General features: G+C 48.0%; 1 protein-coding gene across 17 annotated transcripts in view; it reads left to right on the forward strand.

Annotated features, from left to right (window-relative positions):
• The first annotated feature begins 16,713 nt into the window (after positions 1 to 16,713).
• ADGRB1 (adhesion G protein-coupled receptor B1) overlaps positions 16,714 to 19,597 on the forward strand; it is a 214,659-nt gene continuing 211,775 nt past the window's right edge. For all 17 annotated transcript variants that reach the window (XM_074577952.1, XM_074577966.1, XM_074577950.1 and 14 more), the window contains exon 1: positions 16,714 to 17,600. In XM_074577952.1, coding sequence (XP_074434053.1) covers positions 16,853 to 17,600 — 748 coding nt within the window. In that variant the 5' untranslated portion in view covers positions 16,714 to 16,852. The remainder of the gene's footprint in view (positions 17,601 to 19,597) is intronic.

Raw genomic sequence — 19,597 nt, forward strand, 5'->3', positions numbered from 1 at the left:
CTAAGGATAGTTCAGGGTAACCCTTTCTGAGTATCTTCCAGGTGGTCCTGCCTACGTCTTAAACATCAAAACCTAATGGTTAGAGCATTATATGAGCAGACCGAAAATCTACATTTTCTCAAGTCTTGGGCAACTGAGCAGAAAGGTAGGGATGCAAGCACATGTCTACTTCACCACCCCTGTTGCTACTATGGTGATCCCTGGTGGGATGAAGGTCATGACGCGCTGCAGGTTTACCTCCCAGAGTGCATGCCAAAGTACTCCATCTTATATCAGATGTATCCATTAGTCCTTCATCTCAGGCACGGGAGACTGAACTGAAGATCTTGCTGTCCCAAACAAGGTTTGCTCTCCAAGATGTGGTCAATGCCCAATGGAGTCAAGACTCTGATCTGTGCAACTCTTAAACTGCCTCACCAAACCAGTGCCAAAAAGGCTGAGATTGAAGCAGTTTTCCCTGATCCCTTTAGCAGATGGGTTTGCAGATACATGAGCTTTTCTCAGGTCAAAATGTAGGGGTCTCCTAATGAATAGCCATTGCCATTGGTGGTTTTTTACTGAAATAAAATCTCAAGCTTCTTGAGAAATATATGTAGTCTTACAGCTTGATCTGCCAAAGGCAGAAACAAACAACCTGAACCAACATTTATTTTCTGCAGTATTTATGATTCACCAAAACAATTGCTCTTGGCAATTTTGCAAAGCAGGAACTTTATTTCAGTAAAAATTAGTTGGACAAATATACTGTGATGTAGGCTTGGGCAAGAATGTGTCTGAGTGTGTGGGCTTCTTACAGGATATTCAAGGAGCTCCAAGCAGAGGAGGATGAATCAGGATGAATGAGCGAGAGAAAAATCAAGAAAATGCATAAAAGAGGTCTTTACAGCTGCATGAAAACAATATGTAGGCATTGAACTCAGGAATAAAGAGATGGATTCCTGGCCCCACTGACGTCAGTGAGGCTTCCTGCATTCAGTGAATAACTTTGGATCTATAATCAAAGAAGTTGGATGGTACTTATTTCCTAAGAAAATAGCTACAAACTATGTAAGTTACCACACTGCTTGAGTGCAGTGTCTAGCTCCACTGATTACCACAGGCCACACTAGTTTTCAATCGATCAGAAGTCCTAAATCATAATCTTAAGAGGTGCTGATGCTATTTTACAAGAGTTTGTGTGTCCTTTTCCTTACTGGTAACTCAAAAAGGAGCATAAGATTTACTTTACAGAGGGGTTGTGAGTAGAGCTGAACAGTCGTTCCAATTTCCACCAGACAGAGACTGGCTTTGTAGTATTGGTGAGAATGAAAGCAACACTACTAGCACTGAAAAGAAAAAAAAAAAAAACAAATAGAAAAATAGGGATCCTGCAATGATATAGTGACCCTCACATTTGTTTTTGGTCAATGGTAGACTTTGCTGGTGATGAACTTTTTTTACAAGGTTGACAGGGTCTGTGGTTGAACCCCCAAGTTCAGTCACCTTTCTCTTAAGCTGGATGTGTTGGGAAAACTTGTAGGCCTGGATTCAATCAAAGTTTGCAAGACCAGAGACATTTCCAATAAAGTGCACAGAATTCGCATAACTGTATTTTCTTGGTGAGACTTTGTTCAGCTGTAACATTTGCTGCTGGCTTGCACCTTTATTACCTGAGTTATAAAATATGCTTCAAGATCCCCAGAATGGCAAGGACCGTAGAAGAGCAATGTAGCACTATTAGCTGTTTGCCACAATCTGTATCCAGGATTGTTATGCTTTCCCTGTGGCAGGTGAAACAGCAAGGAAACAAACAAGAATTTCACCCCGTGCTGTTAGGAGTGAGTGGGCGGACAGGACCATTTGCACCAGGGTCCCTCTGACTAGCGTGGACCTGAAACAGCACCGTTTCTGCTCAAAATAGCATGCCACAGGCAGAGACATTTTGTTTTTGCTAAAAGCAAACAGAGTTGCTAAGAAACGAATATTGCAGAGATGGAAATCCACAAAAGGCTTGACAGTTGCCGAACAGTGCATGCTGGATCGAGTGGCTTGGCAAACATGACTGTACAGATAGCAAAGAGGAGCCGGCCGATTCCCTAGCTAAATATGGTCCTTCCAGCAGGAAACCCTTAAGTTGCTCCTTACATCTTGCCTCCATCATGCATATTGCTGATGGGGACTGACAAGCCAGGGGTGTAAGAGAGGCAGGGCACACAAAGACCAGAGGACTTGCAAAGCTGGGAAGACTTAGTGGGTAGCAGGCTTTGAAGGACGTACACTCCAGCATTCCTGTGTCTCAGAGGTGGGAGCAGCAAAGGAGCGGTTAGTCCTTCTCGTCTTTGCTCCTGAAGGTCCAGTCATGGATCTCCAAGGACAAGTCATGAAGTTGTGTGTGTGTCTCCATCAGTGATGGCTATTCCTGAGACTGTGGTCACAGTGCCCCATCATGATGAGGGTCAGAGACCTCGTTGGTACCAACTTTGCCAGGGTGTGGGAACACCTCTCTATATTTAAGTCCTTGTGGAGCCTCTGGAGAAGTGGTCACCTGTGGCACACTGGAATAAGGCTTTTGCTTCCTCTATGTCCCCCATGAGGCAGTCAATTTTTAGCTACCTCAATTTCATATGCTAGGAGAAGAGATCTTACATAACTTTCTTACCATATGATAAATAACAGATGCATTGTACCCTAAAGGTGGCTGTTTTTCATCATGTTTGTGACTGTGCATGGGGTTTCACCTTGAACGATGCTTATAGAGCAGTATGGATGGAAAAGATTGGTGAAATATGAGACTTTCAAGGGAGTGCTGTCCCCTACTGGGGCACGGTGCATGTCTGAAAGCTTGAGAATCCAGAGATGATGACTACCTGTAACAGCTCAAGAGCCACCCCTGCTCTCCAGTGCATTGCTGTTATTGTTAGGTATGCTCTTCAGGAAGGTGGGCTTGGGGGAAGAAAAATGAAATATTAAAATAGAAGATAGAAGCAAAGCAAACTAACACTGAGCCAATCCGATTAATAAAGGATGCCAGGAGTTGGTGTTAATTTGTGTCTGATTTAAAGTGCCTGGTGGGTGGAGAGAGATCAGCCCACAAGAAGCAGCTGGGCTCCTTTTCCATCCCCCAACCCTGCTGTTGGTGCGGCGTGGTGGGGGAAAGAGGAGCACACAATCAGGCGATTCATCCCCACGCTGTCGCACTTTGCAAAGGCAAAGAAGAGGAAGGGAAGAAGGGAGAGGGAGAGAGAAAAAGCAGCAATCCAGCTCTCAAGAAAAGCATCGGGCAGCAAACATTATGCTTCTGCTCACCTAACCAGGATCAATCCATCCTATCCATGTTTACCAGCCCTTTGGGAGATGCCAATGGGCAGCCCTGACAAAAAGAAGGAGGTGGATTCATAATTTTCCTCCTCTGGTTGTTTGGGTCAGGCATGCTGAGTGATGAGGGCAGTGCTCTAATCAGCTGTGGTGGGGCTGGCAGGGTTCACAGTTTTCTCTCAAGGCCAAAGTTCCTGATTTATGTGCAGAGCTGGGTAAGACAAACTCCCCCACTGATGTTGCTCCAACACAAAGGTCCACCTGGAACAACAAAGGTAATACCTGGATTTGCTCCCCATAAGGAGATCTCTACCACCACCCAATTCTTCCAGTGAAACCAAAGAGGACAAACCCTTTGCTGTTCCTGTCCATTCACTCCCTCTGAGAGTATGTCTACCCTGATAAATAAAACAGGAATTAAATGCAGGCATGAATGTGGTCCCGTGATAATCCAGACTGTTTAATTACTTACATGCTCCCTGGTGCAGTTTTGGCCCAAGATGGTGCCAGGACACAGTCTGGTAGATGTCTGAGCCAAGGGACTCTCTCCCACAGGTCTGTGGGATGAGGCCAGCCTGTTTCCAGGGGAGGAGAGCTGAGGTGTGTGGCTGCAAGCTGTGCCATGCTTGGCCCCAGAGCCAAAGAACAGCCCCTGCTCTGTTTCATTCAGTAGTATAGACATAGCCTGTGGAGACAGACAGTAAAAGGGCAAATTAGCATTTAGTTGGCATGAGAATTTCTGTTCTTTAGGAACAAAAGCAGGGCCATCTGTTCATTGTGTCTCGCACGAGGTGGGGGCTTTCACTTGCAACCAACCTGTGCTGGATTTCAGCCTATAGCTCAACGGCGAGAAGCCGCAGACCCTCCAGGTATTGTCTTGGGAGACTGAGGACATCCACTGTGCCCCACTGTTCTGGGTCAACCTACCCTCTGGTCAAAAAAGGCAAAGATCCTCATCTCCTGGCACCTTCCTAAAAGGACTGCTCATCTCTCCTGAATTTCCTGGTTTACCAAGGCTGTTCTGGGGCTGCACATGTAGGTTTGTCATTTCAGGGCTGCTGAGGGACACCTGGGTCTGTGCATGCTGCTACTTTACACTGAGGTTTCTCTAAACAGTGCTGGGCTAGAAGCAGGAGGAACAGCCTCAGAATCTTTATCTGGAGGAAATGGGAGGCAGAAGAATTGCCTACACATGGCCTTGTAGCTGAGGCCCCCTCCTAGGTCTTGGGTCTTGGGTAGAAACCTAAATCTTAAGCCCTGGCTTTTGTCTGCAGACCTCCAGCTCCCCACCAGCTCTTCACTCTTGTCCTGTCTGCTTGTCCTCTGAGCCAGAAGTGAAAACCCATACAAATGAAGGAGCATGTGAAAATCATAGTCTTTGCTGTCATCCCTGTGACGAAGCATCATCCAGGCTCTTCTCAGAATAAATATAAACCATTCTCCTTCGATACTTCATCTTCATCAAGGCTGCACACAGACAGCTAACTAACCCCATCCCCAAACCAGCACATTCTCAATGCTGCACAAATCACTCCGTAACGTCCTCCATCATCTCCTGTGATTAGATAAAGCCCAAGAAAGTGAAGCTTCCTTTGCTTCCCAATAACTCCCATGCTTGCACCCTCACCAGTAAACCATCTTCCCTCCCATGTCACATTGCTCAAAGATTCCTGGAGAGAAGACTGAAAAGGGGAGGGAGACGTGTAAGTCTGTCTTGTTTATGCAAATCCTGAACTGCTTGTCATGAGGCTGATAGATGAGATGCAAGGAATAATCCGACTCACAGGTATGATTTCATCCCTCTGCCAGCCTGTCTATATTCGAGCATCTTAGGATTTGTTAAAGGGGAGCCTAGAAGGCAGTGTCTACCTTGAGGAATCTGCATGGAAAATGGGGGAGCTCCAGGGAGCAGAGCAGGCAGACCTCCTTTGCTGTGCAGCTGTGCAGCATGGCACTGCATGGTGTGGCAATGACACTCCAGAAAGATTTAGGTCAAGGCATATGACCATCCCAATGACTGCTCTTCCAGTCAGTGTAATGACACCATGCAGGTCATCGCAGACTGAGTATGGACATGGATCAGGCCAACCTGTTTTTGTAGGGGAGTTTAGCAACATGGATGGGACTTGTGACACTCCATTTAGTGTCAGGCTCTGGCCATGGTTTGTTTAGCAGTGTGGACATATGTCTTGTGGCTTAGGGATAGTTACCAATACACCTGCACCTCTCTATAGTAAATGCAAGAATTACATGGAATAAGAAAAGTTGTAGAATCATAGAATCAGAGAATTACAGAATCATAGGGCAATTTGGTTTGGAAGAGACCTTTAAAGGTGATCTGTTCCAACCCCCTCCTGTTATGGGCAGGGATATCTCTCACTAGATCAGGTTGCTCAAAGCCCCATCCAACCTAACCTTGAATATTTTCAGGTATGGAGCACCCCAACTTCTCTGGGCAATCTGGGCCGGTATCTCACCACCCTCAACATAAAAAATGTCTTCCTCATACCCAATCTAAACCTACCGTCCTTCATTTTAAAACCATTACCTCCTGTCCTGTCACTACAGGCCTTGGTAAAAAGCCTCTGTCTATCTTTCTTATAAACATCCTTTATATATGGAAAGAATGCAATAAGGTCTCCTTGGAGCCCTCTCTTCTCCAGGCTGAACAACCCCAGCTCCCTCAGTCTTTCTTCATAGGAGAGATGTTCCACCCTTCTTCCCATTTTCCTGGCCCTCCTCTGGACCTGCTCTAAAGGGGACTTGTACTGGGAACCCCAAAGCTGGATGCAGTATGCCAAGCGGGGTCTCACAAGAGTGGAGTAGAGGGGCAGAATCACCTCACTCGACCTGCTGGTCAAACTTCTTTTGATGCAGCCCAAGATTGCTTAGCTTTCTGGGCTGCAAGTGCAAAGTTGCTGGCTCATGTCCAGTTTTTATCCACCAGTATCCCCAAGTCCTTCTCCACAGGACTGCTCTCAATCCATTCACCTGCCAGTCTGTATTGATACGGGGGATTGCCCTGACCCAGGGCCATCCAAACGCATCTGGATGCACAGTAAAAGACTGAAGGAAAGGTAAAGAACAGTAGACACTTCTGAGACTGACAGATGCATCCAGACCATCGCGTTTAATAGCATATGATGGACTTGTCCTCCACAAATTCTTTAATCTATTTTGGGACTCTTTTATACCTTTAGTCTCCACAGCATCCTGTGGCAATGAGGTCCCCAATTGAATTACGAGCTGTGTGAAAAAGCACTTCCTTTTGTTTGTGTTCAGCCTTTGGGGTCAGTAAGGATGGCTTTCTGCGTCATGAGGCTTAATTCACTGCTGCTCCCCATGTCCCTTGAGTACCTCAGAGAGAAGGTGCTGTAGAAATGCACATATTTATCATTCTTTTGTTTTGTAAGTTCAGGTTGCAGATTTCTACTTCTTCAAGGTCATGGCTGGATCCACAACTTGGGCTCTAAAGGGGATCGGGTATGATCCTGATTCTCTCTACCTTTGGCGCCCGTGATGAACTTGGTAGAAAGGGCCCACACTCTTCAAGCTCAGATATTTCTACCTTCTCCATGCCACTGGGAGTTCCTGTTTGCCCACATTAGTGTGGTATCAGAAGACTTCAAAGCCCCTCATTTCAGTCTGTGTAGGAGCAGCTGGAATAATTCCCATAGCTAGCGCAGTCCAGTAGTTCAAGTTGTCTTGTGCTGCTCACTCTATGCAGAGTGAAAGTAAGGCAAGGGATGGTGAGAGTTCTGTTTTTACTAAAAGGACCTGTATTTCAGGTGTCTCTTGTAGCCACAACCTGAATCTCCATCTCCCTCTTGTTGGGAGGTATAGGAAAACTGCAAACCTGAGGTCCTTCTCTTTACAATGTAAAGACATCCTCACTGGGCATTGGAAACTGAATGCCTAAAATGATGAGCTGAATTCCTGCTGTCAGAAGGGGAAACATTCCCAATCCAGTTTTAACTGTGCTGAGACTGCAGCATTCCAAAAGTGAGCACGGTGCACCTTCAGGGTTGCTTTAAAATTGGACCCCGATATAGTCTTTCCTTCTTTTCCCAGCTGCTGTGTAGGAAATCTCTCTCTACCACTGGGGTAGTGTTGATGTTGTTTGTCAGACGGGGAAACTGAGGCACAGTCATTGAGAGAGAGCACAAAGCCATGGAAGGAGTCAGAAGAAGAGCACACATTGAAATCTCTGTACATCCAGGGATGATTAAAGGCTTCTGTTTGTGGTCATCGCCTGTTGCTGATCATACCCAACCATGTAAGGAGCTGGAGGACAGGAAAGCAGAAATCTGCTTTCCTGGTGCTGGGAGAAGCACTGGACTTGAGCTACTGCAGGTCTTAATCTGGAGCTGGTTGCAAAAACAGCTACTTGGATGTTTATCCCCTTCCTCTCCTTTCCTTTGGCCAGCCCAGCTCCAGGCTGCCATGGGGCAAGCAAAGGGCCAAATCCAGTTGGTACTCCAGTCCCAGGGGGTCTGGACAGACCGGGCAGGAGCAGAGCTCCAGGTGCCTTGGCCATGGCACCAGCTTTTTCTTTATCCTCTGTAGCCATCTCTGCACCAGTAACTCCTGAGATCCAGAATATGGCCTGAAACACTGTCCCATCACTGCCTACACATCTCAGGACACTTCCTGGTGAGGTTTTGGCCAGAGCTGACAAGCATCACCCTAGACTGTGCCTGGGTAGAGCTCAGAAGAGAGCTTTAGGTACTGTGGCAAGGCTGTTCTGCTTTGGCGGATAGGCAATTTATCTACGTGGACATGAGCTATGTCAACGCTTTTGGCCTCAGGGGCCAGAAAATGAGCCCTGGTGCATATGATTTATGTGGGCTGCATAAGTGAGCAGCGTCAGGACGTGTACTGAGCTCTGACTTGAGCATGTGTAACCCCGTGAATTGCAAAGCCCAGTTTTTGGCTTTGCCAACCGTTGCTCTGCCCATGCGCCTGTGCAAGTCTGAGCCTCAGCATGCGCACACAACTCCCCGCTAAGCATCCCCTCTCCCCGGGGGCTCCCACTTAGCTCTCCAGCTAATGCCAGTGCTTTTAACCTCCAGCTGACTTTCCAATCAATCACATGCTGGTCCCCAGCACGAATAGGCGGCGATGGAAGAGGTTTCTGCCACTCATTAGGGTGACCTTGCCCTCAGAGGCCCTCTTGTGTAACCCTCACACCCAGGAGCAGGGTGGGAGCGTAGGGGAAAAGACCCCAAAGTGTTGGTTGTGGAGCACTAATGCGCAAAAATAAGGCAACAGGGGAAGGGGAAATTTTCTAGGATTCGCTGATGTAGAATCCAGGGTATTTCTGGCAATGGTTGTTGGTTCTCAGGAGGTATCAGTATTGGGGAAGGATGGGACCTAGTGCGGTCAGAAGTTATAGGTGGTGCTAGCATAGAGGAGAGGCTGACCTTACCGGGATCAGAAGAGTTGTGTATTCTCTTGGTGGTGAGGAAATGCCTGGGAACAGTGTGGAGCAATGACCAGCCTAAACTCACAGCAGGCTTTACTTTACCACTGTTAAATGGGGTTTAAGACTTCTTTGTTAGTGGGAAACTGAGGCAGAGAAAGATGTAATGTTATGACGACCTCCATCAGCTGCCTTCTGCCAAGAACCCCCTAGGCTTCTTGACTTTACTATGCAATGAGATCTAAACCATCCCCATGTTATGTAGTCCTTGAGAACTCCTGGTCCTGGTAGTCCTCTCAACAGTCCAGGCCAATAATACTGTACCCGTATAGAGGAAAGTTGAGGACATACATAGCTGCAGCTCAGACTGAGGTGATGTTTAAAAGACACCATGTACACACACGACATCTGTCTGAGGCTGTGTTGGACCCAACAGAAGGTGCTGCAGAGCTCTGGGCCCACTTCCCTTGGGCAGCCACATGTGGGACCAGATGGAGCACAGCTGGCCGTCCTTGTCTGTCAGGCTTTTCTCTACAGAAGTTTTACCGTGCCCTAGATTTTGAGGTCCAGTTTTTCTGATCAGCTCTTTCCTGATACCATTCACTGAAAAAACCACACGGAGACAGGAACTGAGCCTGACCTACCTACACCCCTGCCTGAGAGTTTTAGCTATGGGCCCATCTTCAATTAACGTGATCTGGAGCGGATACCTTCATCTTTAAAGACGAAGGTTGTTAAACTCATCTCGGGATGAAATCCTAGTGGGTTGGAAATGAATCACCAACTTCAGCACTTTGCTGGAGCTTTTCAGATCACAGAGTGCTAGAGAAAAGCAGAGGATGCTTCTTACATCCATCTTTTCAGGTGGGAAAACTGAAGCATGGTTTGTCAGAGATGCTTAATTGAAAGTGCTCGCAAATCTTGGAGTCAGGATTAAAATCTGGCCTCTGGCTCTCCCTGATAGTGCCTCCCCATCTGGCCAGTGCTGAAGGTGATCAGAAATGGGATGGTTCAATCAAAGCTCAGGGGCTTTGGATTTCCCTCATTGTGGTTGGCAGCCTCCTGGGGCTTCCCAGTATGGTCTGTTTCTATATATCACCTCTCAGCTTTCCCTTTCTCCAAATCCCTCCTTCCAGCCTTTGAAAATTGAAATGGGACCAGGATTCTGACCCCCCGACCCAATCCTCATCACAGAGTCAAACATTTCCCACCCTACTCATGCTCTTCCTGCAGGCTGTTACTTGTCTGCTGGAGTTTACCCCTAACGCTTTCTAGGTTGGAGCTGAGAGAAATTTAGGATGAAGGATGCTAGTGTGTATAAACATAATTTATTAACACAGCAGGCAGGTGAGAATCAGACCTTTTCTGCACTCAGGAGACTGAGATGGATAGAGGCAGTGGGTAGCACATCACTCTCCACAGTGGTGCAGCAAATATGCCGGGTCATGAGGGGTCCATGCAGAAATTTGTTTTTGGCAAGTGAGACAGCAGGAGGGGAACAGGGCTGGACTTTTGTCTATCTGACCCTTGTCTGCTTTCCTTTGCTTCCCAAAGGGGCTTTGTTTGAGGTCAGGTTTCAGCATTTGATCCACAGGTAGATCTGGCTGGGCAAGACCCTGACCGGGAGCTCCATCTGGAGCTGGTTTAGCAACCATTCCAGGATATAATCCGCATCCAAAATGCCTCTCCAGAGAGAGGATGTGCACTGAAGTCAGGGTAAGACCTAAAGGATTTCCCAGTCCTGTAATACCCACCAAGTCATCCTTTTGCTCTTTCAATCCTAGTTTTCACTAGATTCTGCTATGCCAGAAAATAAGCACAAATCTTTATAGATAAACTGTTGCTGGGATGGGCCAGAGTCAAGTAAATACTTGTAGAAAACAGAAGAGAAGGAAAACAGATCATTAGAAATAATATTAAGGAAAAGCCTGATTCTGACCACTGATTTTATGGAAGAAATGCTTCTTCAGGATCTGTCCAAGCTCCATCCCTCTGTAGGTGCCATCCAGGGCTAATTCCTCTCCTTGCAGCCCAGCAGAGCCACTGCAGCCAAACGACTGCCAGGTCCGAGCGCTTCTTGACTCCTCTGTGTTGGTTCACATCATGTTTCTCCAGGCATTTTCACCATGCTTTGCTCACTCGTCTCGGTAGCAAAAAGAAAATTTCCAAGCAGTTGCAGCTTTTTTTTTTTTTTTTTTTTTTTCTCCTCTGCTAGCAGTTCTTTGTGAATAAGGACAGGCATACTCATTTCCCATGTTTTCTCAGAGTGGCAAAGGACCGAGCTTTTCAGGGCCAGGCAATTTTCTGCCTCTGGCAAAAAGGATATTTTGTTTAATATCTAGGGACTTCTTACAGGGAAATGGGAAGCCCCAGGAAAGGAGGATTAGCTTGATGAGAGTGGTTTTCACCCTGCTGGGATATCAGCCGTGTGCCAAGGTCAGGAGAAGGAAAAACAGAGGGAGATAAATCTTGGACAATAGCACATCTGAGATGGTGGGCAGAGAGGGGGAGCTGGGGCATGGCTGAGTTCGTGGGGACAGATCAGGGTGAGGGTGTTGGGAGAGGACCTACAGACAGCAGCGGGGAAGGATGACCTTTCTGCAGTCATTGTTTTGATTTTTTTCTTCCGTGGAATGTTTGCGTATGTGTGTGTGTGTGTGTGTGTTGGTGTGTACATGTCTAAGAGTGCCCTCCATTGGCCAGATCCAGGCTGCTGCATCAAGAGTCCTGTGTCACCAGCACAACCGAGGAAGGTGGTGGATACACGACCAGGGAGGTTGTTCCTTCCCACGTGGGATGACTCTATGCAACGCATGGACCCTGCAAAGCAGGGCACATTGCAGCATTGCCTGCATTTCATGGGCTCCTCCTGCTCATGCAGAGCTGAAATCCCTCTGCTGGGGTGTAATGGTCTAAAGAACTCACAACAATTTATTGTCCATTAGACAATTACTCTCTCACCCAATGACCCCTCCCCACTCAGGAAGGGGAATCGGGAAAAAAAAAAAGAAACCCAAGGGTTGAAATATAAACAAATTTAATAGAATAAGACTAGATAATTAACATTAATAACACTAAAGAACCAATATTGATCCCAATACCAATATAAAATATACAAGGATTATACTCAGCCAATTCAATCAGTAGGAAGCCGTGCACTCCCAGCAGTGGGCAGCAAGTGTTGGACACTGGGAGTGCTATGGCTTCGGGAGGAAGGGAAGGGCTCAGGGGTCCAGCACCAGGGCAAGAAGTTCTCAGGACAGCCAACTATCATGGAAGAGAAAAATGCAGCAAACTTTCTAATTTATATTGAATGTGATATTCATGGTATGAAATAATCCTGGTGGCAGCTTGGGTCAAGTACCTGGGTCTCGCTTGTCCTCATCTCCTCACCTAGGGAGCTCAAAAATACTGAGACTTTGAAACCCGCATACCATAGCTGGCTATAAAGTAAATATTTTCACAAATTCAAACACTAGAGTCTTCTAGAAATGCAGTTTTCTGAAGTATTAGAAGAGACCTTGTTGAAAATTAAAATTACTGAAAGAGAAATTAAACCTGTGTCGCTCAAACCAGGACTTTGGGCATGGCCACAAAGTCAGACACAGTAATATAGAGATGTCCATCTGGAAGGTCTTGGTAGGACGGGGTGAATTGTCATGTGGGGCTGTTCTGCAAGGGGATGAAGGTAGTTGTAGAGAAGCCCTGATCTCTCCCTGCTCACACACATCCTGTGCTGCCTGCATCGCCAGGATGGAAGTGGGGCTTGCTTGGGGCATACAAACATGTGCAGAAAGCAAACAGGGACGTGAGGGTGGTGGAAAACTCCAGCCTCAGACCTGGATCTTCTTGGTTTACCATTACTGCAGGAAGATAGAGTTCACCACCAAACAGCTCATCATGGCTTGTAGGTTCCAAAATTCACTGGTACCAGTGCAAACTGGATGCCTAAACCCCTTGGGCAGCCCAGGTGCCAGGTGTAACATGTGATTCAGTCCCTGTCTGGTTTTGTTGAAGCTGTGAAGGTCTGTCTGAACCATGTCTGCTCCAGTGAGTGCCAGGGTGGGATGGAAAATACTCAGCAAGGAGGTAGAAAAAATTACCAGGGCTCTGTGCAGTGGTGTGAGGGTGCAGGAGCCATGCTGGTGGTTCATATCTCTTCAAAACCCTCTGCTTTATCATCTCTAACACCTGCTCAAGGTAACCAAGGCAGAAGGGCCATTGGGACCAAGCTTCTCAGTCTCTTTTTGTGAGTTGCTTGGGATGAACAACTGCCTTCTGCCAGGGGCACACAGACAAAGAAGACAATATTTTTGCCCTTTGGTTTGTCCTTGAGAAATGCAGGCAACGGACAGCCCAATGTACTCCACAGTCACCTGCTGTCCCCAGGCTTTACTCCAGAAAATGTTTCTCTGCCAGACTTATCTCCCAGGCACAGGACTGGAACAAAAGTGCAGGATGGGTGGCATGTACTCCAAGTTGGAGCCAAGGGATGGGACCAGGCGTGGATGTCTTCCATTACACAAAATTGCAGAAATAGCCAGGCTATCTAGACGCTAGCTGTAGCAACAACCATGGAAATATGGGCAAATTTGCCTGTGTGTCATAGGAACGTGGTCTCCAACGCTGGAATAGTCTGTCTTTTCACGCATTTAATGCCACTTCCCCAAATTCAGGCTGCAGCCTCTGGTATATGTCCCCCTTGGGATTTTTCTGGATTAAAGTGGAAAAGATGGATCTCTCTGCTGAAATGCAGCAGCCAGTCACCTGGCCATTGCATCTTCCCTCCCCTCCAGGTCCGACACATGTTGAGCCAAAGATATAGGTGTGGAGGGGATTTTGTCTATTCACTTCTTCTGCTCTAAGTAAAGATTCCCACTTCAGCAGGGATTAGTTGAAGGAGAAAAAAAATATGTTTATGTTCCTTATGGTGAAACCTTCCAGATGGGACTGCGTTCAGGGGAAATCAATTCTGAGACCTAACAACCGTAACACAGCGTCCCATTAACGGGTCTGTTTAGTTAAAGTTTGTTGGCTTTTACGGTACTTTTCCCAGAGAGGGGTTGCGAGGGGGGGAAGTATTTTGTGCTTGCAGCATCCTCATTCAGTAGTGGGGTTGTGTCCAGCGTGAGAAAAATAAGGTTTGCAGAGAGCAGGATGCTTGGGCTGAATCCCACACACTGAAGTCACCATTAGGGACCGGATCTCGGCGCAAGCCCTGTCTCCTAATCATCTTGTTGCTATGGAGGCACCGCTGGCTCCTGCTTCCAACCAGGAGAGGCAGGTTTCTTCACAGGCTGGGCCAGAGGTTAAAATGATCCCTACCTGGCTCCTCTGTGGGAAGGTCAGGTAGATTTTGGCTTTGCGAAGGTTGTGCCCACTTGCAAACAGCATGAGCTGCTCAGACACTGTTCTACAACAAGGGAGAGGCGAACCAGTGATCCCTTTCAGCGTCTCAGCTAAGCAAGCACCTTCCACCTACCACAGCTGATATTTAAAGTACTCACTGTCATTTGCAGGCAACCCCTCCTGCTAATCAGGCTGACCTCTCTGGAAATATATAGGATGTTTGGTTCATGGCTGTGGTTTTCCTTGCAAGCTAGCATTGCTTTGCATCCTCTAAGCAGGCTGCGTTCCTGAAATCTGGCCCCTGAGGCCAGGCAGGAGCCTGGCATGGGGAGATTTGCACTGCAGAGCTTTGCAGGCTGCAAAGCACCGTCAGGAGCGGGGACCTGACTTTTAAAAAATTTAAGTGCAAATGCATTTGGACTCCATGCTGATTAGTGTCAGGTCTAACAGACACTCAGGAATCTGCTGGCAGAGGCTGCAGTGATTTGAAGCTCTGGCTGAAACACAGTTTGCAAATAGTGGATCTCACTTTCGAGTTACCTAACCCTTTCCTCCCCAGAAAAAAAAAAAAAGTCTTTTGCAGAAAAGGGGAGATGCAGAGACAAAATTTTAATATAGAGCAAGGAGAGAAACCAAGGGGTGAATGTGGAGATGCATTTGGCTTCTTATCTCTTGCCAGATAGGTGGGATAAGCATAAGGTGGTCTATGGGCTTCATCTCATTTTTCTGTCTCTCCTGGGATTGCGTTCAACTGCCTGAATTGTAGATTTGCTGGGAATTCGTATGGCTGCTGTGAAAGCTTCCTCTGTTTGCAGACTGGGAAGGCAGAGCCTGGCAGCTGGGTGGGAGAAGGCAGAACTGGGAATGAGCAGTGTGGCCACCATGGGATTGTGAGGAGGGTCAATGTCTGCAACGGAGACATAGGCGTTTTCCCTCCTCCCTTACAGCAGCTGCTGTTCTCTGTAGACTTCCACCTGAATCCTTCCTGGCAGTGTCACCATGGTTCCTAATCACAGAGAAACACATCCCAGATGAGCTGAATCATTTTGGGGTTGCAGCCCAGGACAATGTTAGCACCTCAGGAGCTGGGCTGCTGGTACAATGCAGAGGCCCCAAGCACTTGTTTTTCACTAACCTGTGGACCATTGAGGCTCCTGAAATCAAGTCAGTAGTCTGACATTGTAGGGAAAACCTCCCTCCCGAGGTCCAATCTGTCCTTTTGATACTGGGCTGCAGCCCTGTTTTGGAGGCAGCAAGTGCTTCAGGGACGGGGTAAACCTCACCCAAGAGGAAACTCCTGATTTTCTCTACCTAAGGTGAGCCAAGAGGGCAGGAAAGGAAATGGCTGGAAAGATGAGAAGGAAAAGGAGCCGTGGCTGTATCCCCATTGGTGGGAGAAGCTCTGCCCTACACACTGAGGTTCTGTACCTCCTGCCTGTCAACCCTACATCTGTTAATAGGCCCCCTCCCCAAACATGGGGGTACACACTGCATGGGGAGGGGGTACAAATTGAAGAGAGCCCTGATGGTGCTTCCCCCTCTTTTTCCTCCCCTGGAAAGAGGGGAGATGGGGGGAAGGGGGCACTGTGGGGTCTTCTTGGTGGGGTAAGAAAGAGGGAGACTTAGAAGAGAGCAGAGGGTGCAGGAGTCTCTTCGGAATGGTGGGTGGCACAGGGGTCTGGGTAGTTGGGCTGGGATACAAGGGGTTGCAGGGAACAGGTCACGTAGGGCAATGAAAGAGGGATATTACTTTTGCTGAAGGGACTTTGGGAGCTGAAGGAGATCTTGGGGGTGGTGGGTTGAAGTCTCGCTTTCTGGAGATGCTCTGTGCCTGTCTACAGTACCACAAGCTTTGGGGTGTCCTGCACACATGGTTGCAAGGCAGGGTGACTGCATGATGTAGGAAGACTTAAAATTTCTCTTCACCCTCCTTTTTTTTTTTTCTCCTGTACATGGTACACAGCTTCTTCCAACCCTGCCCTCCTGTCTGGGCTTAGGGTTAGACCAGGGTTGGGGTACTGAACAACTCCCTTCCTCTGCACTGTTTTCATGGTAGAGGAGGGAGGAGAGAAAAAAAGAGAGACAGAAAGTAGCAAAAAAACAAGGACTGGCAGGGGGAAGAGAGGAGGCAGAGCTCAGATGCCCATGCTGACCTCCAGCCCACCATCCCCAGGTGCAGCCAGGGTTGCATTGAACCAGCATCCTGACTCCAGTGGGATGGAGAGGGGTGGAAACTCCTTAAACCAGAAATCAACGGTGTTTGCTCTGGGGAGATGGTTAGAAATCACTGCAAAGGCTCTGCTCAGCTCCGCAGAGGGGCACTGCATGGACAGAAGTCACAGTGAGTGACAGTTGGGCTTCTCCTGGGCATTAGGACATCCCAGGGATGGGAACACCCCTAAACCTGGCGTGGGGATGGTGATGTGGCTGCATCTTCCCACAGTGAGACGTGCTGGGACTGGAGATCCTGTATAGATTCTCAGCCTTGCAAAGGGTTAATAAAACAAAAAAAAAAAAACAAACAACAAACAAAACCAAAACACCACCAGAAAAAACAAATCCCAAATCTCATCTCTTTCTCTCCTCTCCTCCTTTCCCTTCCCTTTTTTTCCAGGTGTTGTTTATGGCCACAGGAGGGAGCTCAAATCCAGACATGGGAGGATTGGCTTGATTTCGAATCCAGAAGCTCTTAAACTCTCACTTTTCCTCTAAGCTGGTCCCTGTTATGTCCAGGATCTGGCACCTGCTTGACATTTACTTTGAGTTCCAGAGGACCAGAGACCTAGGATGAGGAGCATTGGATCTGCCCTGAACCTGCTTTTGGTATCACCACTCTACTTTGTGTGGACCGTGGTCGCTCTGGACCTGGCACAAACTCCCTGCACCACTTTGGTCCAGGGGAAATTCTTTGGGTATTTCTCCTCCTTTGCCGTCTTCCCATCGAACTCCTCTCTCTGCTCTTGGATTATCCAGAACCCTGACCCTCGGAGGTACACCTTGTACATGAAGATCCTAAAACCTACCGGCGTATGTGACCACCAGCACATCCGCACCTACCAGTTCGACTCCTTCCTGGAGTCCACCCGCACCTACCTGGGCATGGAGAGCTTTGACGATGTGTTGAAGCTCTGTGATGGGTCCACTCGCTATGCCTTCCTCCAGTCCAACAAGCAGTTCCTCCAGATGAAGCAGACCACGCCACCAGAGGTGGAGAGCTGGCCCATGCGGTGGAAGCCCACAAAGGCTCAGGAGAGGGACTTCTCAGTGGAGTACCTTGTGGTGGGCAACAGGAACCCTAGCAAAGCCGCTTGCCAGATGCTCTGCAAGTGGCTGGACGCGTGCTTGGCCATCAGCAGCAGCTCCCACCCATGCGGCATTATGCAGACCCCGTGCTCTTGCTCAGGAGGGGAGGTCCTAGATCAGGCCAGCGAGATCCTGGGGCTCACAAGGAAGAAGGAAGATTGCTATAAGGATGGGATTTACTTGGAGAACTGCATGAGCAGCCCCAAGGACAGCAGCGGAGCAGAGTTCCTGGGTGAGTGAAGGGCAGCTGGGGATATTTGGGAGGGAGGGATGGTTGGACTCTCCTCTCCCGGGTCTCACCCTGTCCCCATCACTTCTGTATCTGAATCTGAGGATGCCTGGTATGAAAACCTTATTTGCTAATTGATAGGCAGGTCTGGTAAACCCCAGTGGCTTTTTATGAGCCTGTGACTGGAATTGCAAAGCAGCTTCCCCTAAATACACCCCAAATGGTTTCATTCATTCCCGGGGCTTGTGCCTTGCTTGTTTTACTTCTGCAGCCTCAGAGCTACTGAGGGGAGAGTCTTACCTGAGGGCGAGCAGTTTTCCAACATAGTTACAGATGTCCTAGAAAAGGCAGGATCCAAGTTACCTCCCGAGGCGGGCTGCACTCAGCAACCCTATCAAACATGTAATTCAGGGGAAAAAACTTAACTCCTGGGCTTGGTTCGAGGGAACAGCAACAGAAGGCACTCTCAGTTTATTCTGTGCTTCATTTTCCTCCTGGAGGCTTTCAAAAAGAAAAGTCACCGCTCTGCTTCTGTGGGGTTACTTGGTGCCTTTGCTGGGGCTCATACCTCAAGTATTTCATCATTGTTTTGGTGGTGATCTTGAGTATGGTATGGGCTGGAAGGGGACTAGGCAGGTGGAAGAGAAACGGCAAAAAGGGCTAGAAATAAGAATGAGATGCTCCTGAAGTCTGATCTGGGCACTGGTCTGGGGAGGGAAGTGGTCTTTGCAGAGATCTGATGTTGTGTCCGCTGGTGCTACGGTGCCATGCAAGGCAGAAGGGAACTGGGGGGGGGAAGGTCCGGCGGCGAATCCCCTATTTCAGCATCTGTGTCAGATCCGCTATGATGTATTTATTCTCAGCTCCCATCCCACCTGCCAGCAGGCAGGTTATGTAAAGTGGAGGTGGGATGCTAAATAGGAATCTGGGCGGCAGGGAGGGGAGCCTCAAATTCGGAGAGGTACAGACCCACGCCTGACCCTCGCCCCAGGGTCTCCTTCATGTGCTGGACTGAAATGTTCTTTGTCACTGGGAAGAAAGCTGGCATCCATATGGGTCTGGACTTTGGGGCTCCTGCCTGGCTTTTTGCAGCCACCCCCAATCAGGGGGGGAATTTCTCGAGGCAGGGGGAAGGAGGCTAAATTTGCTTGCAGTAGGAAGGAGTTTGCCAGGCACAGGTCCAAGCTGCGCAGCATGATTTTCTTGCAGACCGCAGTCTGGCGTTAGCTGAGAGATTAGTATATGATCAGGTATTAGTGCTTTCGTCAGTGTATTCTGGGAGAGATTTTGTTTCTCACTGATCTGTGAATCAATACATGAAGGCACACAGCAGAGCCATAAATCCTGCAAATTAGTTCTTCAGCTGTGCCTCCCTCCCCGGCTCTGAGCACACGGCAATATTCGCTCTCCATGTTCTGGATTTCTTTGCAATGCCCTTTTCTCCTGTGTGAACAGCTTGCAAGGAGTACCGTCTTGGCTGCCTCCTCGGAGTGATGCGAGCTTCGTTAAGTCATGTGTCATGCCTTACATTTGCTGATTGGATGATTTATGCATTCAACCCAAGCAGCGTGACCTTTTTCATTGCAACCAAAGGTGAAATTTGAAATAAGATTTTCAGCAAATCCTGAAGCATTCAAGCTTAATATTGGCTTTTGTAAAGATCTCTCCTAGTCCAGCTTGAGTGCTTGAATGCTTCCAGAAAATAAATATGAAAGAGGCTCAAAGGTGACTGAATCAAAATCCTTTTTGGGTATCAAATATTTGTAGAAAGCATAGATAATTTTTTGCTGGCTGTTCACATCTGCTCCATATTGAAGATACAGAATTATCATCTTCACTGGTGGGATGCCATCTACATAGAAATGACGCTTGTAGGGTGCCCGGCCTCTCCGTGTGCTGCTCTGTCTGTCACTCTGTCTGTTTTGATTTTTGCAAAGGCTTGATAAGGAAGATGGAGGCGAGATCCAATTTGGACAGAGAGCCAACGATCCCTTAACAGC

Source organism: Larus michahellis, chromosome 2, assembly GCF_964199755.1.
Source record: "Larus michahellis chromosome 2, bLarMic1.1, whole genome shotgun sequence".
Classification (NCBI taxonomy): domain Eukaryota; kingdom Metazoa; phylum Chordata; class Aves; order Charadriiformes; family Laridae; genus Larus; species Larus michahellis.